The 18,888-nt window shown below is 37.7% G+C and overlaps 1 protein-coding gene across 3 annotated transcripts in view; it reads right to left on the bottom strand.

Moving 5' to 3' along the window:
- Positions 1–1,086: 1,086 nt before the first annotated feature.
- Positions 1,087–18,888, bottom strand: part of FLVCR1 (FLVCR heme transporter 1) — a 31,404-nt gene continuing 13,602 nt past the window's right edge. For 2 of the 3 annotated variants that reach the window (XM_057729001.1, XM_057729002.1), the window contains 7 exons: positions 11,828–11,895; positions 11,028–11,131; positions 9,339–9,449; positions 8,541–8,646; positions 8,213–8,324; positions 4,246–4,313; positions 1,087–4,066 (listed from right to left, as the gene is read on the bottom strand). In XM_057729001.1, coding sequence (XP_057584984.1) covers positions 3,986–4,066; positions 4,246–4,313; positions 8,213–8,324; positions 8,541–8,646; positions 9,339–9,449; positions 11,028–11,131; positions 11,828–11,895 — 650 coding nt within the window. In that variant the 3' untranslated portion in view covers positions 1,087–3,985. Of the gene's footprint in view, positions 4,067–4,245; positions 4,314–8,212; positions 8,325–8,540; positions 8,647–9,338; positions 9,450–11,027; positions 11,132–11,827; positions 11,896–18,888 lie in introns of those variants that run through there. The other variant, XR_009052796.1, reaches the window with a different exon arrangement.

The following is an 18,888-nucleotide window of genomic DNA, read 5'->3' as shown; positions in this document are numbered from 1 at the left end:
GGATTCGGAGTGTGCAGCCCCCTGCCTGGTTTGATTCGAATAGTACGGGCACCACTTCCCTTCTCCCCAAATATCTTCTCTGTTGACCCTCCAAAGACCTCTGATTTTCCTCATTGGGATTCTTTTGATAAAAGTCATTTGAATGTCTCCCGTCAAATCTAAATACATGTAAGTGGTAATTGTTCTAGTTACTAGCATAAATGCATTAATACCCAGCTTTTTTCTTTTTTTTAATCTTTTGGCCACACCGTGGGACACGTAGGATCTTATTCCCCGACTAGGGATTGGACCCCTGCCCCCTGCATTGGAAGTGTGGAGTCTTAACCACTGGGCCTCCAGGGAAATCCCAATACCCAACTTTGAGTGTTGACTATGTCAAGCTTAATTCTAAATACTTTTCACGTATTATCTCATTTAAGGGTATGACGAATGAACATTTATCCTACCCTATTTTCAATGAAGAAACTTGTAGATTGGTTTTATTACATTAATCAGCAAGGCCTTGAGGAACAGTGACACATACTCTAGGATATGAGGCCCATACAGGCTCACGCTACCAGGTGGAAAAGGCAGAGAACAGTCTGGAGCTTAGGTGTAGTGTCCATGATGGCTCACGGAGGGCCACCCATTTGGCTAATGAGAAGCAGGCACCAAAGTAAGGGGAGGAGATTGAGCCATGGCTACTTTGCTGGTTCAGCCCCGACCCTGACCCTGACGGGCTTTGTTACCTTGTACAGTAAGTCCCCTACATACGAACCTTCAAGTTGAGAACTTTCAAAGATGTGACCATGCAAACGGAAGCAAGCATGAAAGCAGTGGCGATGTAGCTGGTACTGCTGCTAAGAAGCACCAAGCGATAATGACAGAAACAAAAGTGAAAATAAAATTTTGCTGGACTTACAAACAACTTCGACTTACGAACGTGCTCTCATAACGGAACTCGTTCGTATGTAGGGGACTTACTGTATTCCACAAACCACCTGTCTCCCTTGGCCCATTCTGAAATCTTATAATCCCTTTCCATTCCCCATGTGTATTTAAGTATCAGAACTTAAAAAAAAGCCATACAAAATTAACATTAAAAAAATAAATTTATCTCAAGTCTGAAATACTGAAGAACAAGCATACTGCTAAATAGTACAAAGAGCAAAAATTAGAACATGAAAAATGACTTTAGACAGATGGGCAATCTCCGGGCAATACTCTAAGTTTACACATATTTATAAAACACATTTTAAAAGATATTTCTCCAACATTCACAAAAGGCAAAAGCTATATTTGCAACATTTATAAATATGAGCGCTTTTGAAAGCATCTAGTTTCTTTCTAAAATCACTTGATTAAAATTTACACAAGTGATAGCTACCCAACACCATTTTCCAAAGACAAGACATAGAATTTATACGACATTCTTGTTTGATGTATTACAGACAAATTTAACTCAAAATACAGAAAAATTATCAATTCATTCTGTGTTTTGTCACATCATATTTCATTCTTTTTTCTAATCACCAAGGAAAAATACACGTGTATGTGCTTTTCATAAATAAAATATTCCAACTTTTACCTGTAATTTGTTCAAAACCTCAGGAACTCAACAAGTACATGATTATTTGAAACAACACTGACAGTTTAAAAATAAAAACAACTACTTAGAGGAGGGACCTTAAAATATATTTTTGGCCATAAAATCTGCGAGATGAATACCTAAGGAAGTTAATGATTCGGCACATTCTGCCTGAGCTACCACCAACTGAACGAAAGGGCTACAAACACATTTTATTTTTTATTATATATTTAAAAATTTTTTTATTTCTATTTTATTCTTTTATTATTATTTTTTGGCTGCTTTGCGTCTTTGTTGTTACATGCGGGCTTTCTCTAGTTGTGGAGACTGGGGGCTACTCTTCCTTATGCTGCGGGGGCTTCTCATTGCAGTGGCTTCTCTTGTTGTGGAGCACCAGCCCTAGGCGCATGGATTTCAGTAGTTGCAGCACTTGGGCTCAGTAGTTGTGGCTCTCAGGCTCTAGAGTGCAGGAATTGTGGCGCATAGGCTTAGTTGCTCCACAGCATGTGGGATCTTCCCAGACCAGGGCTCAAACCCATGTCCCCTGCATTGGCAGGCGGATTCTTAACCACTGAACCATTGGGAAAGTCCCTAAAAACAGATTTTTAAATTCCCTGTATCTACAAAGTAACAACCACAGTTGTTTATTCAATTGTCCAGGGAATCTTTCTCCAGCTAGATTTAAGTTCCTGTGTTACAATGATTTGGTCTATCCACCGATAAGTGCATTTAAGATTCAGAAAAAATCTTTGAGATCAAATTTTATACATTCAATATACAGATGAGGAAAACGCTGCCTGGAGATTTACAGGGAAGCTAGAAAAAGATCCAGGACACGGACCGGAAGTTCCTGATTCCCAGATAAGTTCTTCTGGTAACATGTTCTCCAGGGTAAGATTCCACATAATTTACTGTCGTTTGGTTACAGAGAATGTTACAATTTCAATATAAAGCAATGCATCCAGTATGCCCAAATCAAAATTGCTAATTCACTTCAAGGGTATTCAACGGAATACCTGATTGGCTTTCTGTGTTTATGTGGACATAATATAAACATTATGGCTGTTTAAATGCCATTACTCTAAAGATATTCCCTATCAGTTTAGAGAGCCAGAACATGAACAACACTGAGATTCTCACTGTAAACAAACACAGCGGTAGGCACTGTGGAAATGCATTTGATCCTGTTCTCCTTCCCCTGAGCATGTAAAAGAGCAGACTGTTCCAACAGTATGGAGCCTGTGCACATTCTGTGGTGAAGAAAAGAATCCACCCCCTCAACACACTGAGGGAGCACAGACCTGGGCACAAGATTCCTCAAAGGAGAATGGTCATAAAAAATGATGCTCCAGAATTAGAACAGACAGCATTTCAAGAGGTCTCCACTAAATGGGAACATCTAAGCTACCTGAAGGTATTATAGATTTCCTTATCTCAGGAATCTTCAAGGCAAAAGTATAAGGTGTGATACAAGAAGTCATGAAAAAGCCAGTAACACACAGGATGAAATTTTCTTACTAGAAAGTTATATATTGAAGAAAAAAAAAGAGTAAAAAAAGGCATTGGATACAAAACTACTCTATTTCAAGTTGGAGTGAAAAAATATAGTGTTAGCATTCTTACGATGAATGGAAAGGCAGCACAGAGAAGAACTCAAGGTCATGAGTCTGTGTCTGGGTTATTCCACCTAATGAGAACATTTGCCTAAGACCAAAGTTATGGGTTCCGTCTGTACACAGAATAGTTTTTATGGCCACTGACAGTACCTGTTACAAAGCATTTTCTAGTAAGAAGGTGAGAAATGGGAAAAATCTCAGAGGTCACCTGTAAGTCTCATCCCAGTAGTGTCATTTGGTGGGTTAGAACTGTCACATTCATAGACTATATTCACACTGAGGGGGCTTGGACAGCTGGAAAGGGAGCAGCATGTGAAAGAGCAGACTGTTCCAACAGCATGGAGCCTGTGCACATGCTGCGGTGAAGGACAGTGGAACAATGGAAAGGGAGAGAATGAGGAACACACTGTCCACTTGGTTCCACTGGATAGTTTTATATCAACAAACTGCATGTACTCCTATGTGAGTTGAAGGGACTGGACCTCCATACTGTCATTTTAGAAAGCCTTCTAAGCTTCATTTTCTACAAAAAGAACAACATTTACTTTTGAAAAACAAATGCCAAGAAGCTTAGTTTTAGGTCAACAGTATAAGATGGGACACTTAGTAGATAAACGCTAGTGTTAAAATGACGTAAACAAAAGTATCTTAAGCAAAATATTGCTTCAATTAACAATTCAGTAAGAACAGTAACTACATTTAGGAGTCACATAATAATTTTCAAGTAAGTGTCCATTCCCCATAACCTATAAACTAAGCTTTATCATTCAATTAGCACATGATATTAACTTTTCCTTTCCCCTCAAATTGCAGACTCTGACTCTGACTGCTTGGACATCAGAATAGTTTTTGATTCTTGATCTGTGGGGCTATCAACTGGTACCTGCAGAGAGAATAAGAAGATAAATAAATTACAGTACGTATGTGGCATATGCCATTATGACAGATCACAGCTGGCTCAGGAACAAAAAAAAAAAAAACAGCTGACTAGATAGATGGGTTTACACTTACTCTATGCACACATTTCCCAATAGTATAATCATAAAAATATCCACTACTTACAGCTTTAATATCGCCATTTGTAATTCCTTTATTTATATTGTGTCTTTTCAGATCAGACTTGATTAATGCTGCAAACAGAGAAGTATCAATGCAAGTTACCACAGAGTATGTATAAATATACTTTTTTCTAAGCAGTGCAAAATCTTTTTTGATATTGTCAAATTTGGCACACTATAGTACTGTAATACTCCATAACATTCTTGTAGTCTGAAAAAATAACAGTACCTCTCTAAGCCATTAATTTAATTAGCAAGTCATTTATTAGTGAACAAATACAGGATGCCAAGAACCAGGATGCAAAGATGAGAAGCACAATTCTCTCCCTAAAGCAGGGGTCCTCAACCCCAGGGCCGCACAGCAGGAGGTGAGCAGCGGCAAGCGAAGCTTCCCCTACCGCTCCCCATCGCTCCCCATCGCTCCCCATCGCTCCCCAAGGCTCACGTTACTGCCTGAACCATCATCTCCCACCTCCCATCTGTGGAAAAATCATCTTCCACGAAACCAGTCCCTGGTGCCAAAAAGGTTGGGAACCGTTGCCCTAAAGCACCCTCTAGTTTACAGAAACACTGACACACAAACAATTATAACACTGTATAACAGCTCCAACAATGCAGGCGTGCACAGGGTGTAGTGGAAGCAGGACGAAAAAATGCCTGTGTCAGCTGAAGGAAATCAGGAAAGGCTTACCAGAGGAGACACGTTTGAATTGAAACTTGAAAAATGAGTAGGAACTTGTCTAGCAGATAAGAGGAGAGAAGAAGGCATTGTAGGCAGGCAGAAACCAGTACATGCCAAGAGACCAGGACAGGAAGAGTACAGCCTATTCTTGGCACTAGAGGTAGTCTGGGAGCATTGGAGCATCAAGTACAAGAGGGAGGTGGCAAGATGGGAGGCTGGGTTGGCAGGATGACACTGCCAAGTCTGAGTAGGGGAGGACACGATCGGGCCTGTGCGTTAGGGAGCTCCGTCTGGCAGTGGTGTGAGGGATGCCACCGGCAACAAGGCTGGAGGCAGGAAGGCCAGTCAGGAGGCTCTCCTCCTGCTGAGAGGTGCTAAGGTCTGAGTGTGTGAGAAATGGTGATACAGGGACAGGTTTCAGAGATATTTTAGAATAGAACCAATGAGACTCAGTGGTTTGATAAGATATGAAAAATGGGGATTGGGAAGGGGGAAGTGGTTGACTTGCTTGGGCAATTGAATGGATGGCGGTCCTAGTTACTGAAACTGAAAATACAAGAAGAACAGGTGTGGTGGGAAGATGGTACGTTCAGTTCTGGACAGGCTGAATATAAAATGCCATGGGACATCCAGGTCCAGAGATAAATATATGATTAGACATATTGATCTGAAATGCCAAAGAGATCAAGTCTGGAAATACAGATTTGGAAGTTACTAGAGTTAATGTGTTAGTTAAGGCCACAGACTGCCCAAAGAGAGTGTAAAACAAGAAAAGATGTAAGTTTGTGGGTAGTTAAGTAATCTAATCAGTCATAAAGCAAAGTGGAAATGAAAGGTGAAAGTAAAATCAGTCTTAAAAGTTAGTTAAAATCAGTCTTAAATGCTTCTTTAGAAATCCACACAGCCCCTTATAATTCTGTTCCATTACTGATACCAATATTTTAGAAATTCAGGTATTTATGCTGAGCTCCTTGGATATACTTAAAATGGCCTTTCTGAATGCGTTTAAATGATTTTAAAGAAACTGTGTGATGCTGTATTATGAGCTCACATTTACAAGCAGCTGGATATTAAAACATCACACTCTAAATTGCAGCAATGACCGATATCGACTGATCCACTGACATCATGGTACTCGTACAACCCACCAAATCAAAGAGGGTACTCAGGGAATTCCCTGGTGGTCCAGTGGTTAAGACTCGGACTTTCACTGCTGTGGACCTGGGTTCAATTCCTTGTAGGGAAACTAAGATCCCACAAGCGGCATGGTATGGTCAAAAAAAAACCAAAAAACAAAACCACAGAAGCTACTTATTTTTTTATAGGGGGAAACTGTGTAGTTCTTTACCATTAAAATTAATCATAGAATTTAGCAACACTATGAAGTGTTTAGAAATACTTCTTTCAACGGATGTAAATGGGCTAACAAGCATATATAACAGGCTTTACAGAGGACTGTCAATACTGGAAAAGTAGAATGCACTGCATTTAAATGGTATTCTTCTGTCAAAACAAGACCTGTCAACAATTCTAGGGAAAAAAATGTAAAAAGAAAAGGTACCACCTTCACCACACCTCAGGAATTTCCCAGCCCTCTTTCCTCTGTCTAAACAAATAACTACCAGACATAAATCCATCACACTCTCCAGTAAAATACTCAGCATATGAGAGATATTAATCAGCATTTTTAGATGGTAAAAGTATCAACGTAAAACTAATTTTGAAGATGACTTCTTAATTTTCTGTACTTCCCTTGTTTGAATTAACATTTATGAACCTTACTATAAGATAATATGAAAAGAGAATACAGGGGCTTCCTAGGTGGTGCAGTGGTTAAGAATCCACCTGCCAACGCAGAGGTCACGGGTTCGATCCCAGCTCCAGGAAGATCCCACATGCCGCAGAGCAACTAAGCCCGTGTGCCAAAAAAAAAGAGAATACAAAACTGTTCCCTTTTTTGGTGCAACAGTAACACCCTACTTGATAGCTAGGTGTTCCTCCCCTGGAAATTAAGAACGAATATGGAATTATTTATGACAGATCAGTAGTTAAGGCAGTTAATGTATTAAATTATATATATTCAGTTACAAAACATTCAGTTTTATATGTTTTGTTTTGCTGAAGAGAAGAAGGGGGAAACGCTTCCGTGGTAGGGTGTCTCCCTTGAGGAAATGGTACATTCAGTCCCTCTGAGTGTAATGATGAATGAAAATGACCTTAGGTGGTTGTGTATTTCCAAAATAAGTGCTTATCACTGGTAAAAGCTCATATCAGGGGTTCCAAAGAGAATGATCAGGTTTTCAACAAGTACAAAAAGAAGCCTTGATTCATATCTTTCTGTTAGATTCTGTCCTTGAATTAAGTTACAGCAGAGCAAAAGAATGATCCCTCTTCAAGTCTCCATGGCTTCTGTCTCTCATGTCGGCAGAAAGAAACTACCAAAGTGAAACAACAGTAGAGGCCAACATGGGCCTGGAGGCACTGCTGGATATAAATCTTGCTTCTTTTTTTTTTTTTTTTTTTGGCCAGCCTGTGGGATCTTAGTTCCCCACCAGGTATCAAACCTGGGCCCCGGCAGTGAAAGCTCAGAGTCCTAACCACTGGACTGCCAGGGAATTTTCTATAAATCTTGCTTCTAAATCCATCCTTACACCTGTGTGCCTGGACAAACTATGGATAAAAGTTCTTTTAAATGCTCTTTTTCGGGAGATTGGACACTATTCTCTTTCCTGTCCATGTCTATTCTGACTATACCTAAGAAGAACTGGCAAATAATTCCACATGCTCTTTCCATCACCACCAGCTGACTTCTTCCCACGTTTACCACATTGCAATAATTGCCTACATGTTTAGTCATGTCCTATGTGCCAGACACTACACTAGAGCTTTTCATCAACCACCTCAGTTAATCTTTAGAGCAACCCCCTAAGGCAGGCTATATATTATACCCTATTATATAAATGAGAAAAGGAGGATGTGAAAGGTTGAGTAACTTGTCTAAAGTCACACAGCTACTGAGCAGCAGAATCAGAGCTTGAAGCCAGGTCTGTCCATCCCAGGTCTTTAAAGACACTTGTTACAATGATTTTGTTTTCTGTGCACAGTAACTGCATTGATTAAGAAACCTGAAAAATAAATTCATAGATTCACATCGTTGAAGGGAAACAGTGATATCCTGCTTTTTATCTCATTTTTTTCTTGAGTTCTGCCAAGCCTTGAGAAGCAACATAAATGAAAATTAAAGACAACATGACACAAGTACTTTTGTCAGGCAAATACCCTAATTTACCTGTTAAAATGATGCCTACAAACATCCAAACACAGAGGAAAATGTTCCCTGTCCTAGGACCATAGTCTGATGTAAGCTTTCCTTGCGCCAATGTGAATAAAATTCCAAATATCTAAAATAAAATAAGAGAAATATTTTTACTGTTTCTTTAAAACAAATATAATGTTTTCTCCAGAACTTTTAAAACTATTTTATTCATATGACTTGGCTAATAGAAACATGCACTGAAAGGTGGAATTTTTAAAACAAAACCTATGGTCAAACTCATTATCCACTAGAATATTTTGTAAACTAATGGTCTCAGATTTAAGAGAAATCAGAGGTTTACCTGTGCAGCAGCGTTAAGAAGACCAGATGAAGTACCTTCAGACTCAGGGTAAGTGATTTCAACAGCAAATTCAAAACCCAAAGGGAGGTAACCAGTCATGAAGAAACTAAGAAAATAAATCCAAAATCACAGAAAGAAATACCAGAAGGACAATATCACATATTGATGCAGTTGCTTAACTCTCAGACCTATTCTAATTATCACATAAGTGAATGTTTTGAGGTTGGTATGCGAAAGACACTATTATGATTCACCAAATAACCCAAGGATACGAGAACTGAGAAGCGAAACCATGAACAAGGAAGCAAAACAATTTCTAATTTTTTTTCCTGAGAAAAATTTACCTCTAGTTTTCTAAGTCAGTTGTCTTTCTAGCCAAGTAAAGTTACTTGGACTAAGTAAGGCTTATCCATTTTTCACCTCCAGTACAACAAAAAAATAATTTTAAGCTATTTTTTATAGTTCTAAAGAATTAATTATGGGGGGGTGGGATGAATCGGGAGATTGGGATTGACATACATACACTAATATGTATAAAGTAGATGACTGATATAAAAAAAATTAAATTGTACACTTTAAATACATGCAGTTTATTGTATGTCAATTATAATCTCAATAAAACTGTTTTTAAAAGAAAAAAAGAATTAATTATACATTATGTGCACAAGACAGATCTTTTGAAATTTAAAATGTTAAAGGACTTTTGGATGAACATAAAAAAATTAAAAACCACAGCAGTAACATTTCAGAGTTTTAACAGCATGCTATCATCATTCCTCCTAAACACATGATGCTTACCCAAGCAACCCGCCAGTGACAAACACGATGACAATGTGTCCAAGGTTTAGTGTGAAAGTAAATATAACCATTCCAACAAAAGACAAAATGTAAACTGTCAAAGTAGTATGTCTAAAACAAAAACAACAAAGTTGTTAGTATTTTGTCTGATTTTCTTAGGCATATAAAAATCATGTGGCTAGCTATGCTGTCCATACAGTAATAAACTCTTCAGATTTCAAGATTCACCCCTTCTTATCTATGGAAAATGTTTCCACCCAAAGCATGGACTTGAAAGATTAAGTTTCAACAGCAGCAGACAACAAAACTCACATTATATCCAATGCTCAGAAAGGAAGGAATACTCATAAGGATAAAATCACTTTTATGCCACCAAATGGAACAGCTCCCTATCTGTATTTCAAGATTCAGATCAAATTCTGCCTCTTCCAAAATCCTTTTCCTAATCACTGCAGCTTACAAGGAAGCTTTCCTTTCTTCCAAACTCCCTAATCATTTTCTATCTACATAATTGGCACTTGACATCTATTTTAGTCTGTTATATTATTATTTAACTTTACATACGTGAACACCTTATTTTCCCAATTAGACTGCAAAGGTCCTAAGGACAGGGATCAAATATTGCTTCCCATAATTCCTAGCTAAGACTGATGCACATAACAGGAGCTTGGTGAATGAACAGCAGTTATTCTGAGAAGAAAGCCAGGGCAATGAATTTCTATGCCAATCCAGTTTCCTAATTATAAAATGGACCAAATATTATTAATAAATTTAAATCCTTTACATACAAATTTAATGGGTTTCACTGTTAGCTACCATTACATAATAATGAAGCCTCAGTAAATGCTGTCTTAAATGACGTGAGGACTATCTTGGAGAATTTCAAGATCAGCAGTACTTTGAAAGGGTTGAGATAATGGTGTCAAATATATCTTAGGCCTTGAAAGGTGCAGAAGATATAGTTCCATTACTTCATTCATTCACAGTTCCATTCACTCATTTCTCCCAAACAGATGGGAAGTTTCTGTCTGTTAAGAAATGTAGCTATTCTTCTTCTTTTTTTTGAAAGGTAGCTATTCTTTAAAGGCCCAGTGCAAAAGATGCTGCCTCTGAAACCGCTTTCTCAGTCTCCTAGTTGGTATCATTCACTTTTTCTTTTGTATTAGCATTTTTCTGGTTCCATATAGATGTACAATTAATAGAGCATCTTCATATTATGTGCTATACAGTATTATAGTTAAGTGAAACCACATTTCAGGGGCATTTTAGCCAAAAATTTTTTACCAAAAAGCCTTATGCGCAATAATAATTTTTTGATAGGAAAGAACTTTTTGTTTGTTTTTAAGTTCACAACATGAGAAAAGAGCAATATAAAGTCTCTGTCAAAAGTCAAAAGTTTCTCAGAAAGGGCTCCTTTTAAATAGAACTGATTCATTCTGAAGTGGTATATGATTAAGGGGAGGAGAGTTCATAAGATATCCAAGTTCTCAAAGTTGAAATAAACATGACCAATAAGATAATACAGAGACTACTGAAACATTCAGAAGTGAGGGGAACCTAAGAGTGTCTAGAATCTAAGTGTTTTAGTAATAATAACATTGTGTAAATTTCTTAAAATACAAAGAAAAGGTTCCTTTAAAACCAAAATACTTCAGGTTGTACACCATATATCTGCCTACTTTCACTTACTTGTATGTTTTGGTATAGTCCAGCCATAAGCCACAAAGAATAGAGCCCACCATTCCAGCTAATACTAGTGTTAGGCCAATCCTTCCAGCGTTCACTTCTTCTCCCTTAAAATTTTTTCAAAAGAAGTTGATCAGATACTTCTATTTCACACAGCTCCTTCACATTCTCATACCTTCTCAAAGTCAATGGAAACAGCAGATAAAATTAAACATACAATATAACATGAAGAATTCAATATGTGTGTTAGGGTGAATGGGGTGGGGCAGGTAAAGCACAAATATAAAGGACATTCTACATTAAAACAGGAAAAAAAACACCTGATATATGGGAGAAATCAAAAAGGAAATTTTTCCTGATCTTCCATGGTTAGAAGTACTATGATTTTTGTTAGAATTCTTAAGTAATTCACAGATGTCTGAAAAGGAAGTTAATCTGATAGCTTTTACATACTACAACTGCTTTCACGTTTTGAAAGCAAAGAGAGACCAGACCTTGATATTTACATCTTTATATTTGTGTTGGTTTCTTTTAAATTTTGTACTTCGTCTTTTTCCACATAACCGGTCACACTCTCTCTTTATAAAACAATAAAAAGACTGCGGTATTGTCAAAGCATAACGACCTCTGCTTTCCATGTTGTTTTATAAATTGGATTAAATGTATTCTCAGCTAAGGCAAATATAAATCTTTTACAGCAACACGGTCATAAATCTTTAGTCTTATGATCATGCTAACGGGAATTATATTGCTAAAGAAAAATTCTTGACCAGGCATCCAACACAATATAGGCAGAAGCTTACCTCATAATAAGTCAGTATAATTTGATTTAATAACGTTGAGACTGAATAAAATGCTCCAGTCATGATACCTACAGCAACAAAGAGAAAACTGTCAATGTACCGTGTACTATTTCACAAAGTGATAGGGAACACTCTGTGACAACTGTGAAAATATAACGTCTTCTTAGATAGTTGACAGAAAAAATTGCCTTTCAGGATGTGGACTGATCAATGTAACACCTAAACTTACTAGAGACTGTAATCGTAGAATTCTGTCATTACACCATTTGCTATTATTTAGATTCACACATAAATACTTCAAGCATACAAAATATTACAGAGAATAATGTAATAAATACCCCTACTCATCACCCTCTTGCTAAACATTAACATTTTGCCACCTTTGCTTCAGATTCATTTTTTTAGCCCTTCCTAATCCTATTCTTCCTCAGAGCCATTCCCCATCCTGACCTTGGTATTTATCATTGTAGATATTACAACATATGTGTACCAATGAACAAGCTGAATTATTCTAATGTTTTTAAATTTTATACAAATTATATGGTATTTGTATCTATCTGCAATTTGCTCATATCACTCAGTATCATGGATTTTGAGATTTATCCATGTTGAGAATTTTAGTTCTAGCTTATCAATTTTCTCTGGTGTATAATAGTCCATTGTGTGAATATACTTCAATTTAATTATCTCTTGTCCTAAGTCAATAGACACTTTACGGCTTTTTTCAGTTTTTCACTACTTAAAACAATATTGCAATAAATATTATGTTTTTGTTCTTATTTATAAGGGTTTCTCTAAGTATATACCTAGGAGTAAAGCTTCTATTTTCCAGATATAGCCAAACTGCTCTTCAAAATGGTTGTACCAGTTCAGAACCTCCCTGGTGGTGCAGTGGTTAAGAATCTGCCTGCCAATGCAGGGAACACGGGTTCGATCCCTGGTCCAGGAAGATTCCACATGCTGTGGAGCAGCTAAGCCTGTGTGCCACAACTACTGAGCCCTTGAGCCACAACTACTGAAGCCCATGCGCCTAGAGCCCGTGCTCTACAGTAAGAGAAGTCACTGCAATGAGAAGCCCGAGTATCACAAAGAAGAGTAGCCCCCGCTCACCACAACTAGAGAAAGCCCACGTAGAGCAACAAAGACCCAATGCAGCCAAAAAGAAGAAAAATCTAAAAAAAATATTAAAAATGGTTGTACCAGTTTATACAGTAAGTCCCCTACATAAGAACAAGTTCTGTTCCAAGAGCGTGTTCGTAAGTCCAGCAAAGTTAGCCTAGGTACCCAACTAACACAATCGGCTCTATAGTACTGTACTGTGATAGGTTTACAATACTTTTCACACAAACAACACATAAAAAACAAACAAACACAAAAAATAAAGAAAACCTTTTTAATCTTACGTACAGTACCTTCAACAGTAGTACAGTACAGCAGCTGGAATAGAGGGGCCGGCATCAAGTGAACAGGCAAGAATAGTTACTTACTGGAGGAGGAAGAGATGGTGGGAGAGGGTAGAGCTGAAGGCTCGTCAGCAGTGGCGGGGAGGGGGAGCTGCAGTTTCACTCTCGCCTGACACGGATGGAATGCATGTTCCCATCTTTGAAAGCTGGCAACTTGCAGGTTTGTACGTAGGGGACTTGCTGTACTACCAACAGAGTTCCTTCACTCTACATCCTTGCCAAATTTGTTTTCATCATATTTTATTTTATTTTTTGCCAATTAGAATGTGTGTGATATTGTATCTTACTCTGGTTTTGATTTGCATTTCCTCGATTACTAGTAAGGTTGAGCATCACATATGAGCAATGGACACACACACAAACATAAACGCTTCCTGATTTCCCTGGGCTGTTTGCTCTTTTTTAAAAAAAATATTTATTTGTTAATTAATTATTTTTGGGCTGCGTCGGGTCTTAGTTGTGGCACGTGGGATCTTTCGTTGTGACACATGGGCTTTTCCTTGTGGGGGCGCGAGCTTCTCTCTAGTTGTGGCGTGTGCGGATTTTCCCTCTCTAGCTGAGGCACTCAGACTTAGTTGCTCCGCAGCATGTGGGATCTTAGTTCCCCCGCCAGGGATCAAACCCACGTCCCCTGCATTGGAAGATGGATTCTTTATCACTGGACCACCAGGGAAGTCCCTGTTTGCTCATTTCTTACTGATTAGTAAGAGTCACTTTTATATTGTAGGTACGAAGCCTTTGTTGGTTACATGCATTGCAGACATTTTCTCATAGCCTATGTCATGTCTTTTTAGAAAATATCATTATTTTAATATAATCTTATTTTTCAATCTTTTTATTTAGGGTTTATGTTTTTTGCACTAGGAAATTCTTTTAAGAATACTAAAGACGGTTTCCTGTATTTGCTTCTAAAACATTAACATTCTGAGGACTTCCCTGGTGGTCCACTGGTTAAGACTCCCCACTACCACTGCAGGAGGCACAGGTTCAATCCCTGGTGAGGAAACTAAGAGCCCGCATGCTGTGCCACTCAGTCAGAAAACAACAACAACAACAACAAAAATACACATTACGGACTTCCTAGGTGGTGCAGTGGTTAAGAATCTGCCTGCCAATGCAGGGGACACGGGTTCAATCCCTGCTCTGGGAAGATTCCACATGTCGCGGAGCAACTAAGCCCGTGTGCCACAACTATTGAAGCCGCTACAATGAGGAGCCAGCGCACCACAGTGAAGAGTAGCCCCGGCTCTCAGCAACTAGAGAAAGCCTATGTGTAGCAACGAAGACCAAACACAGCCAATAAACTAAATAAATAAATTTATAAAAAACTAAATAAATAAATTTATAAAAAACAAAAACACACATTAAAGTTCTGATTTTTACCCTTTGATCTTTAATTCACAATTCATTTTCTAATTTCACCTTAGTTTTCCTCTATGGATAATTGATTGTCCCAGGACAATTTACTATGTAAAGTCTCTTCTACAAATATCAAGTTTTCACATATGCATAATGTTCTAGTCATCATAACTCTTCACAAATATTCTAGTTTTTCTCTATCCAGGCACTTTGGGGCATGGCCATATGGCTTTGAAGGTGAGCAAAAGTGATGCTTCTCATTTCCTACCTTAGTAATCATGGAAGCATGTGCCTGGATCCCTGAGTAACCTGCTGCCTTCTCACAGTGAACATGTAACACTGCCAAGAAATAAACTTCTGATATTAGGCCACTAAGATTTTTTTGGTGGGGTTTCATTGCTATAATACAACCTAGTCTATGCCAACTAACACACGTGGGTAGGTCCCTGGGCTCTCTGTTGCAGTGATCTAATTGTCTATCCCTTACTAATACATGACATCTTAATTATCAATGCTCTATAAATCTTGATTATCTGAGAATTAGTTCCTCACCTTGTTCTTTATCAAAATTACTTTTGTTGTTCTTGGCCCTTACTTATCTCACAGGAATTTTAGACTTAGCCAAGTTCCATTACTTACTCTGTTTAAGTTGGAGATTGCAAGATGAGGCCTGGGTCTAAAGATTTTATCAAAAACCCCTGGGTAACTAGCCTTTGTTACTCACTTCCCATTGAGTTCAGGAATGCACAAGGACCCAGCGAGGTTAGCCTGAGGAGGCCAAGGAAAACAAAGGAGGCCTGCTGAGGCTTGAGTGTACTCTACTGCACTGTACCCTATGGGGATCCTGAATCTATTCCAGACCTCAGTGAGGACAGCCAGAATCTGGATAAAGAATTATAATAGCAAAGAATACTGCTACCTGAATCTAGAGTATGGTATTTGTCTGAGTTTTAGATAGCAAGTAGCTACATTTGGGACAGTGAGAGATCACGCTTTCCCCAAATAGCCCTATCTCAAAAAAAAAAAAAAAAAAAAAAAAGAGTTTCTTGGTCTATTTGGTTTCTGAGTTTTGGAGACTATACAATCCTCAAAACCTGTCCTAGGAGTGTAGTCCCCATCCAGACTACGTGTGTGAGCCTGCTCCAATCTTTGGAATGTAATACTAGGCATGGAAGGGGACAGGTGCACTTCCAAAAGGTGTAACATGACTCTCACTCATTCAGACACTGTGATCCCTAACTATGCACCCCGGTGACGAATATCAAGTCAAGAAACTTCTTTAACTGTCTTGGGGAATGTTATTGAACTCTCCACAGTGTTTCCTAACTCCTTCATTCTAATTCCTTCAACAATAAACTGTTCAGTTTCCAAAGCCTGTGTCTGTGTCTGGCCTTTCCATCAATCCAAATCTATAATTGGCATTTGTTAATATAGCGGTCCTGTAAGGTTAACTGGCATTACTACAATCTTGAGTCTTCCAAAAACATGGTATATCTCTCCACTTAATTTAGGTCTTCTCTTATGTCTTTCAATTTTTATAATTTTATAATTTATAAAGTTGTTTTTTAAAAATTTAAGTATAGCTGATTTACCTAAAGTTCTTATTGGTAAATTTATTCCTAGGCATCTTATACTTTTGGTTGCTACTATAAAAGGTATCTTTTTATAAGAATGAGATTGATATTTTCACATTGTTAGGTATCTAATAATTTTTTTGAACCCATCCTTATTAGTTCTCATAGAGTCTGTAGGTTCTCTTGCATTATTTTGTAGACCATGGAGTTAGCAAACATTTTCTGTAAAAGACCAGATAGTAATTATTTTTAGCTTTGCAAGCTATATCGTCTCTGATGTGGCTACTCGGTGCTGCTCTTGTAGTCCAAAAGCAGCCATAAATAATATGTATGCAAACAAAACTTTATTTATAAAAACAGGCAATGGCCGGATTTGGCTCATAAGACAGTTTGCTAACCTCTGGTACACATAATCCTATTATCTGTGAATGACAGCATCTTTTTTCTTTCCAATTCATATGCTTTTAATGTTTCCTTTATTAGTGGGCCAGTCAGGACTTTCAGTTGGATGCTGAATAGAAGTGGTGACAACAGGCATCCTTGTTTTAAGGGATACTTCTTATTGATTTTTAAGGGTAATGCTCCTAAGGTTCTGCCTTTGAATGATGTTTGCTATAGGGTTTTTGTAGATAAACTTTATCAGGTTCAGAAAGTTCATTTTTCTCACATTTGGCTAGAGTCTTTAACCAACAGGTATTGTATTCTATCAAATGCTTTTCTTCAGCCATTGGGTAAATTTTCCTCTTTCATCTCTTACTGTGGTCAATTATCCACATACATTTCTAGTACTAAATCATTTCTCCCTCTGAGATAAATCAATGTCAAGATAGTCAGGATGCACTATCATTTTTATAAATAACTGGATTAGGTTTTCTAATATTTTATTTTGGATTTTTACATCTAGGCTTATATGTGAAACTGGCCTATAATTTTTCTTACACTATCCCTATCTAATTGTGATATCAAAGTTATACTAGCCTCACAAATAAGTTGCAGATGATAACAAACAAGTTACAGGTGGCAACAGTGATTGTTTCCAGGGAAGGGATGACCTGGGGATAGATATGGGAAAAAGACTGACTTTTCATTGTACGTCCTTTGTATCTTTTAAATTTTATACAAATAAAATTTAGAATTAAGAAAGAGAACTTATGGGACTTCCCCAGTGGTCCAGTTAAGACTCCGCACTCCCAATGCAGGGGGCCTGGGTTCGATCCCTGGTCTGGGAACTAGATCCCACATGCTACAACTAAGAAAAAAGATCCCATATGCCGCAGCGAAGATCCCGCATGCTGCAACTAAGACCGCACAGCCAAATAAATATAAAAAAAAAAAAAAAAAGGAAAAAGAAATGAGAACTCAGTCTTTATTTATAAAATAGGTATAATAATCTTTAAATCTCAAAAAGTTAGATGAAATAATACATATGGAAGTCCTTTATAAATTTCAAACAACTAACAAATTTTCACCTAATTACTTATGTATAATCAAGTAAGTGCTAAACGATGTTGCTATAAAACACGTAAAAGCTCCGCAGAAATAAGAGTGCTCAGAGAAGGTACCATCTAAGGCCCTTGTTCATGCCATTACTCTTCCCCACTGTCTATCCAAATGTAACCTGTCCTTCAAGGCCAGGCTCAACCACCATCTTTGCTATGATGCTTTCCCTGCCATCCACAGCCCTTCCCTTCCCTTATCTTGACCCAATTATGTATTCTGAAGGCATTTAGCATGCACTTGCCATACAACTTCTCTTGTATTGTTATCTTTTTGATAAATAACTTTTACACTGTTGTTTACTTTTCAGATGTTTATATTGTCTCCTCAATTGAATTATAATTACTTCAGGGTAGAAATCATACATCATGCTTCTTTTTAACCCACACAACACCTAGGGCACTATTATATATTTAATTGATATTTGATAATTACTGGTAGGATAAATGAATAAATGAATAACAGAATGAACAATAAGTGAGGTGAATGTCAAGCTAGCTCTTATGATTGCTTAAGGAAAATAAAGACACATTTCAGGTAAAAGAAATAATGGCACAAAATGTATTACAGAGACAAGAATTAACAGTATATATGCATGTGAAGGCATGTTTGTGTGCCACGTATGTGACAAGGCGGTTGGTTATAAATTTCGCTAAAACAGAATTTTGTATTGGGAAACCATGAGTATAAAAGGAAAGACACCAACTTAAATGACAGGCAAAGAAATGAATTTGTTCTAATAGGTAATAGTTAGTCACTATATTTTCTCTACTTCCTAGTTATGAATTTTAGGTTTAAGCTACACAGTTTAAGCTTCACAGGTAACTTTGGTTACCTACACAGGAGGTAACCAAAATTAAGAAAAGGAACTATAGCATGCTGAAGTATTTAATGATTAGATGATATAACATCTGGTATTTGCTTCAAAATATTCCAGGGAATTCCCTGGCTGTCCAGTGGTTAGGACTCTGCACTTTCACTGTCAAAGGCCCAGGTTTGATCCCTGGCTGGGGAACTAAGATTCCACAAGCCATGTGGCATGGCCAAAAATTAAAAAGGTAAAATATTCCAGGAGAAAAGCAGACGAAATAAAAGCAAGAATGGTGAAATCTTGGTAACAGTTGAAGCTGGATGATGATGGGTACTTAGGAATTCATTAGATTAAATG

Source organism: Hippopotamus amphibius, chromosome 3 (genome assembly GCF_030028045.1).
Source record: "Hippopotamus amphibius kiboko isolate mHipAmp2 chromosome 3, mHipAmp2.hap2, whole genome shotgun sequence".
NCBI lineage: Eukaryota > Metazoa > Chordata > Mammalia > Artiodactyla > Hippopotamidae > Hippopotamus > Hippopotamus amphibius.
This window is presented reverse-complemented; position numbering and strand designations above follow the sequence as displayed.